The sequence below is a fragment of the Arachis duranensis genome, chromosome 9 (assembly GCF_000817695.3).
Source record: "Arachis duranensis cultivar V14167 chromosome 9, aradu.V14167.gnm2.J7QH, whole genome shotgun sequence".
NCBI classification, from domain to species: Eukaryota; Viridiplantae; Streptophyta; class Magnoliopsida; order Fabales; family Fabaceae; genus Arachis; species Arachis duranensis.
The window spans coordinates 46,199,908-46,207,098 of record NC_029780.3 but is presented as its reverse complement, the minus strand read 5'-3'; the positions used below and the strand labels follow the sequence as shown (position 1 = coordinate 46,207,098).

Genomic DNA, 7,191 nt, shown 5'->3' with positions numbered 1-7,191 from the left:
ACTAGCGGTTTCGTATATAAGAAAAAGGCTTTCATTTAGGAGCGTTGTTTTCTGTCTTTTTAGAATATAGGAAGGGGATGGGCTATCTAGACCGTTGTATGTACGGGTCTCGATAATTGAAGAGAGAAGATAGAAAAAATATAGAGGAGTTCACATATAATTCTAGTAAGAATAATGCTAGGGAACCAAAAGGGTATTAGCAAAAAACCAGCCAAATACCTTTGGGTGAATCCAAAATCTCTAAGAATTAATATATGTGGATGTTTCTTCTGCTAAGTATCAGAATGTTTCTTTTCATACTAAATGAATGTTCTTTTATATATTTTTCGATTTTTTTTGTATTGCAAATGTGAATGTTTCTATTTCTTTAAGAATTTCATATTTTTTAATTTTATAGATATTTAATTATTTTTGCTAAAATATAACTGGATATTTCTTTTGTTAAGTATTAGGATATTTTTTTCATATTAAATTAATGTTTTTTTATAATTCTGTAATTGTGTAGTTTGCAGTCTCTTTAATCATCAAAATAGCACCTAATATCCCAAAACGAGTACATTAATTAGGTATGGTGCAATCACTGCAAAAATGTTGATTTGTTCAACATAAATAAATATTGAATATTGATTACGATTGAATTGGATTGGGCAGTTGGAGACTTCGGGCATGTGCTTGAGAAGGAAATGTTGCAGTCAGTTCCCAACACTTTTTTGTTGTCTTGTGTTGCTGGCATGTGAATATGAATGTAATTAACGTACTTGACTAGTGGGAAACGGAGATTTCGAGGCATCACCATCAAATGGGTTCCCAAGCGAGGCGACAGTGGAAAGCCCCACCGAGATCCCAAGCTGGAAATCAAACGGCACCGTAGAGGCGCGTGATGAGGGAATCAAACGCGTTCTTGCGAGTGACGCCGCGGTTGAGGGTGGATAGGGTTTGAAGGAGGTGGTTGAGGAGGGAAGAGGAGATGGTTTCGTCGGTGACGAAGTGAAGGTGGACTTCGTGTTGAAGCAGTTGTCTTGGATGCACTTGTTGAGGGCGTCGCGGAGAGCATGGAAGTCGCCGGCGCTTCCAGCAGCATTGGTGAGAGAGAGAGGTCTGTGTGTGTGATTGTTGGAGGTGAGTAGGTTAATGTGAGAGAGAAGAGGGAGGTTTTTATAGGTTTTAATTAGGTTTACTTAATCAATTTTAAATTTTTTAAATTTTGAATTTAAAAAATTTAAAATTAATAATTAATATAAATTAATGTGGTTTTGTTTAATTTTTTGCTGGTAACCTCTTGGTTCCATATACTTTTCTTTCTAGCAATTCTGTCATATTTTGAAGTAAATATAAAATCCAATTTTATGAAAATAGAAGCTTGATACTTCATAATAAATTTCACATTTGTAGCTTCAATTAGTGTATACTAAAAATGGGATGGGAGAAATTTACATATATTCTTTGTAAATTTATACAACAAATTTATTCATGAAAATTTTCACTCCATTTTGATCTGATAATATTTTTTTCTCTGGCATGGTTGCTTTCCCCCCAAAGCAATTCTCAAAAGTAACTCGTAAACTAAATATATTTGCAATGCACACAATGAGAATGAAAATTTTATTATATTGCTTCAATTCATAAAGAAAAGTTTCAGAAAGAAACATTATCTACAGAACAATTCTTTGCATTCACTTTTGAGAAGATTAAAGTAATCAATCAGGGCATAAGGAACTTTCCTTTTGTCTGCTCAAATACTTGTTCTGCCATTATCTGCCTTCTTAATCTCCAATTCGGACTTCTGGTTAGGCGCATTGGCAATGGAAGGATCGAATCCGATTGCAACTGCTGCCTCTGCTTTTGCTCCATAAACCAATCTCTGCTAAGAAACCAACATGACAAAGATATGTTAATCCAATATAAAATGAGATACAATACGAAACAAGGGAGGGGAAAGTCCACCTTATTTTTTGAAAGCTTAATTGCACCCAGGCACATTGGACAAGGTTCACAAGAAGCATAGATTTCACAGTCTGCAAGATAAATTTGATTTAGCTTTTTACATGCCTACAGATAATTTACGACAACAAAATGAGTTCCCAAATGATACACCCAAGAAGTTAAATGAAAAAGTGAATACAAAAAATGAAAATTGAAAAAAAATTGTAAATATATTAGGTCAACTTAACACTATTCTCACATATAAGCTAAGCAATATATAGAAGCAATAAGAGAATCAAATGAATTATGCAAAATTCATATGAAACTTCTGCAACTCACACTCAGATCCAGCAAATGAAAGATGAGAGCCAAAACAACAATACTAGAAACTCAGAATATTTGTTTACTTATATAGAAGATAATAACGAAGAAAAAACAGCAATTAAAATCTTCTTGACATGCCATTTTTTTATATACATGAAGATGTCATAGATGTTTGATTAGATATAACGCTAGTCGTGGTATTTCTACCACATCACAAGCGTGTCGGCTCAATATACTAAACAAAACCGAGTTCACAAAACATTTCCTCAATATAGCTTTATGGCTTGTTATAGTCCTCACATTTTAACAGAAGAACTAACTATGAATTTAACCTCTCTGATAGCATTAATTTCAGCATGAGCAGTGGGATCACTCTTCCTTAACACCATGTTATGACAGCTCACAACTACTACACCATTTCTAACAACAACAGCACCAAATGGTCGTCCATCGCCACATTCAACAGCTTTATATGCTTCTTCGATAGCTTTCGTCAGGAACTTGTTATCTCTATCCTGTAAAGCTGATGTAAAAAGAGAAAAGAACAACAATGTAAGAGAAAATGAATTTATGGTTTTAAATTGCGTTTGTGATTGATGTTAGCAATATAGATATTCTCCTTCGGCATGCTGATATGCTAGCAAATCAAGGTACAAGCTCTTGATGCTTGAAACACACGTTATAAAGAGAAATCCCTAATATAGCGAACATCATTATGTTCATTTAACCTTTGCGAAACCATGAATTATGAAGGACTATACCATTCACAGTACGAGGGACGGCGGCAGCATCAGCAGCGTTGTCCTCCATGATGAGATGAAAAGAGAAGCAACGATTAGGTTATCTAGAAAACAGTAGTTGGAAGCAAGTTGGGGAAGGTTTAGGAACAGGCAAGAGAAAGAAAGAAACAAACAAAACAAAGAATACACGTTTTCCATGCATAAAACTAGAAGATAAGGAAAGGGGTGCATGACTGGCTTGGCTCACCAGCCCCACAAGACAACGAAAATTCTGAAATTGATGCCTCTCTCTTCTCTCACTTTTCCATCTCCTGCCTACTACTCTCCACCAATGACCATCACAGTAACATGCATTTGTTTAGTTATCAAATATCTTTAGTTATCTAACATCAGAAATTGTTCTAGTTCGACAAAACTACCCAAAATACTGTCTATTTTTGAGTTGTTTTATCAAACTAATCCAATCTTTGATGGATATCAAATTAAGTTATATATTTTATGATTAGAGTTGTCAATGGTTAAATCTTTCATGGTTAGAAATGGTAATTTATTCTAATTAAATAAAAAGTAGATAATCTCAATTCTTCCTTTATTTAGTAATAGTCATTTGGATATTCAAGTTAGTAAGAAATTTCATGGTTTGAGTTTGCTCTCACTAATCAACTCTCAAGTCATAAACTAAACATATCAGCAATAATATAATGCATTAAGCAGATAACATGAAGAACATAACACATAATGAGAGTGTAATTTTTATATTGCTTCAATTCATGGAAGCTGTTTTCAAAAGAAATAATTTCTGGACAATTGTTTTGCTCAATGGTGAGAAGATTAAATTAATAATCAATACATAGAAAACTTTTCCTTTGTCTTCTCAAACACTTGTTCTGCAATTACAGCGCCGGTACCATCCGCCTTCTTAATTTCCAATTGAGCCTTCTGATAAAAACCAGTGCCTCTCAGCGCATCAGCAATGAAATCATCGAAACCAATTGCTATCGCAGCCTCTGCTTTTGCTCCATAAACCAATCTCTGCTTAGAAGCCAACATGACAAAGATAAGAGAGATATCATTAAAAAAGGAATAGAGAAATAGTTGGTGTGAGGAGAAAATGAGGGGAGAGGAAGGTTCACAACCTTAATTCTTGAAAGATGAATTGCTCCAAAGCACATTGGACAAGGCTCACATGAAGCATAGATTTCACAGTCAGCAAGATCAATTTGATTTAGCTTTTGACATGCCTACAGATGATGTACAATAACAAATTAAGGTCCAAATGATACATCCTCAATAAATAAAGTATGTGAAAAAAATCATTACAAAATGTTAATATATTAGGCTAACATAAAGGTGCTCAACATACATAGGAGATAGCAGCATCAGCATAAAGAGAGTCAAATGATTGCTGCAAATTTTGATCAAACTAATGAAATTTCTGCAAAAATACTCGCATCCAGTCTCCTCTATTTATCTTTGAGTGGTGCTTTTAGCCTTTTATTAAAATTCTCTTAAGTTTGAGATCTGAGACAGCAAATAAAATATGACAGCAGCCACAAAGAAATCAAGAAATCTGCTTAACATGCCTTTCTAATACACATCCAGGTTTCATATATGTTTGATTAGAATGTAGCAAGAGACAAAGAAATCAAGAAAAACTGGTAAAAAAAATCCAGAGTACAATGATTTAGATGTTCCAGAAAGATTTCTATAGTATAATATAACCCTCAACAAGAAATGATATAGACCTCAGATTCCAGACGTCAAGAAGAAAATTGGTACTGGAAGAATTAACTATTAATTTAACCTCTCTGATAGCCGTAACTTCGGCATGAGCTGTGGGATCAGTGTTCCTTAGAACCATGTTATGGCAGCTTACAACTACATCATCATTTTGTACAACAACAGCACCAAATGGTCCTCCATCACCACATTCAACCCCTTTGTATGCTTCTTCAACAGCTTTTGAGAGGAACTTGTGGTCTCTATCCTGTACAGCTGGTGCAACAAGAGGAAACAACACCAATTAAGGTAATCCGTAGCGAATAGGGAATGAATCCTCTCAATTATGTCAAAATGTATTTTCAAATGGAAAGGATCCCATCCTTAGTGAAGAACATGTCTAGTTGTATGCAACTATTTTCAGTTCCTTGTGAATTAGGAGATATCATTTTTGTTAAATCATAAATCAAACCATTATCAAGGGGTGCATCACTGCATCAAACCCCCCAAATCATATTTCCAAGCTTATGATCCCATAATAAGCGATTCATATGATAGGAAGTCAACTTGGTATGCTCAACTCATGATTTTCCATGTAACTAAGCTTTCCTGTCTTCTATAAATTCATAATTTCTGAGTTTTATTAATTGAAGCACCACCATATAGTATTTCTTATGAGTTCAGAAGAGAATGTGCAGAAAAGTACTGATACCTTCTTGATGACCGGGGAATGCTGAAGCGACGGAAATAGTTCCATCTTTAGCTTCCAACACTATAACAAAATTCAGATAAAGAGATTAACAAACAATGAAATTCTTCCAGCTACGGGAGTAAAGCCAGCAAAAGTATAAATGTTATGTTAAAAGAAATTTCAATGGAATTGAATGCGGATCATGAATAATTACAAGTGCAAAAGGGATGATGAGGAAAAGAAACAACAATCCCTTGATTCATGAAAAATGAACACACTTTAAAGAGCAAATTTTGCTCTGATCTCCCTTGAAGAAGCTTAAATTGAGATTCTCACTTCAACTCAATTTTGTCTTCATCCATAACAATAATAAAACTATAAAAGAAAGATCTGTTTTTACCTCCATTGATAAAGCAACTAAGATACAGTATTAATAAGAGAGTCCAATTCACACAAACACAATTGTCTTGAAGTTAACAATTAATTGAACAGGATCATCAATGTTTGCAATGACATCATCAACAACCATAAAAGAGAAAACATAAAAATTATGTATACCATTAGCAGTGGGAGTAGTAGCAGCAGCAGTAGCATCCTCCATGATGAGATGAACAAGAAGAGTAGACAGAGGGAATCTAGAAAAACAAATTGAGGGTGTTGGAGCAAGTTGCGGAAACTACAGGATCATGATATAGAAAGAAAAGAAAAGAAAAGAAAAGAAAAGAAAAGAAACAGAGCAGAGAGAAAGGATCGTTTTCTCCCTTAAAAACAGAAAACCAATCCCGAAAAGAGGTAGGGGAAAGCAAGAAGTAACACGCAAAGTTGCAGAGCTCATAAAATCAATTTCGGAATTGAAAAAGTATCGGTAAACAATAACACTCTTAAACAATGTGTGAATAATGTGAATTAATAGGATTAAAAGAGTAAATTAATTTTAAATTTAATTAATAGCATTAAATTAGGATGTAATGTATTTTTATTTGATTGGTGGTTATTCATATGGTCATTGTTTACCTAGCATTCCCGATCGAATTTTCTTTTAATTAAATTGGTATCTAAGGTAGCGTTTGGTGGAGAGATATAGACAAAAAAATTGAGATTGAGAGACAGAGACTAAGAGACAGAGATTGAAATAAATTTCAGTATTCTGTTTGATACAAAATGGAAGACAAAAATTAAAACAAAAATGAAACTCTAATTTAATTTGCACAAAGAGTAAAATTAAAAATAATTAATTGAAATGAGAATATTTTAGGTATAAAATATTATTAAAGTTTTAGTTTTCATCTCTAAAAAATTTAGTCTTCTGTGTCCCTACATTTTAGAGGTACTGAAATAAAAAAATTTTAGAGACAGAAACAGAAATTTTAGTACCAATCTCTGAATCAACAAACATGATACTAAATCTCAATTTCTCAATCTCTATCTCAATACCTCAAAATAAACGTTACCTAAATATTTTAGTCTCTTTAACATTGTATTTTTTTTCTTGTGAGTGTATATTGCTATTGAAGTCATATTAGTCTCTTACACGCAAGTTTCCCACAAGATCTTCTTCCATTATTGCTTTTTTTTTTTTTTGGCAGAAAGGAATCATTTTGCATAAATTCTTTGTTGGCTTCGTCTATATTATTATCAATGTATTTAACGATGGTAAAATTTTTTGAGGCACGAAATTCTTGTGGGAAATACTTTAAATAGAGATTTGATTGGGAGAATTTTTGTCTACAGGAATAGAGATGAAGGATAAAATTTTTTCGAGACAAATACGGAGACCGAGCGGAGATCCCGTCC

The 7,191-nt window shown here is 33.5% G+C and overlaps 2 protein-coding genes across 2 annotated transcripts; both read right to left on the bottom strand.

The window, feature by feature from the left end:
* Window positions 1-1,610: 1,610 nt before the first annotated feature.
* LOC107465557 (guanosine deaminase) lies at window positions 1,611-3,602 on the bottom strand. Its single transcript, XM_052254743.1, has 4 exons — window positions 2,976-3,602; window positions 2,580-2,770; window positions 1,945-2,049; window positions 1,611-1,861 (listed from the first exon to the last, which is right to left on the bottom strand). Exons 1-4 carry the CDS (start codon window positions 3,055-3,057, stop codon window positions 1,733-1,735), a joined length of 507 nt encoding a protein of 168 aa, XP_052110703.1. The 5' UTR covers window positions 3,058-3,602; the 3' UTR covers window positions 1,611-1,732.
* A 114-nt stretch (window positions 3,603-3,716) lies between these two features.
* On the bottom strand, window positions 3,717-6,208 carry LOC107465558 (guanosine deaminase). Its single transcript, XM_016084535.3, has 5 exons — window positions 5,956-6,208; window positions 5,419-5,478; window positions 4,792-4,982; window positions 4,124-4,228; window positions 3,717-4,019 (listed from the first exon to the last, which is right to left on the bottom strand). Exons 1-5 carry the CDS (start codon window positions 5,996-5,998, stop codon window positions 3,831-3,833), a joined length of 588 nt encoding a protein of 195 aa, XP_015940021.1. The 5' UTR covers window positions 5,999-6,208; the 3' UTR covers window positions 3,717-3,830.
* Between the last annotated feature and the right edge of the window lie 983 nt (window positions 6,209-7,191).

What these genes read in the sequence shown, in the direction of transcription:
- LOC107465557 (XM_052254743.1), bottom strand. Translation starts at nt 3,057, where the DNA reads ATGGAGGACAACGCTGCTGATGCTGCCGCCGTCCCTCGTACTGTGAAT. An exon ending in AAATTAATGCTATCAGAGAG is followed by an intron (nt 2,050 to 2,579) that starts GTTAAATTCATA and finishes AATTATCTGTAG; the next exon opens with GCATGTAAAAAGCTAAATCA. An exon ending in TTAAGCTTTCAAAAAATAAG is followed by an intron (nt 1,862 to 1,944) that starts GTGGACTTTCCC and finishes GTTTCTTAGCAG; the next exon opens with AGATTGGTTTATGGAGCAAA.
- LOC107465558 (XM_016084535.3), bottom strand. Translation starts at nt 5,998, where the DNA reads ATGGAGGATGCTACTGCTGCTGCTACTACTCCCACTGCTAATG. An exon ending in TACTACTCCCACTGCTAATG is followed by an intron (nt 5,479 to 5,955) that starts GTATACATAATT and finishes ATTTTGTTATAG; the next exon opens with TGTTGGAAGCTAAAGATGGA. An exon ending in AAGTTACGGCTATCAGAGAG is followed by an intron (nt 4,229 to 4,791) that starts GTTAAATTAATA and finishes CATCATCTGTAG; the next exon opens with GCATGTCAAAAGCTAAATCA.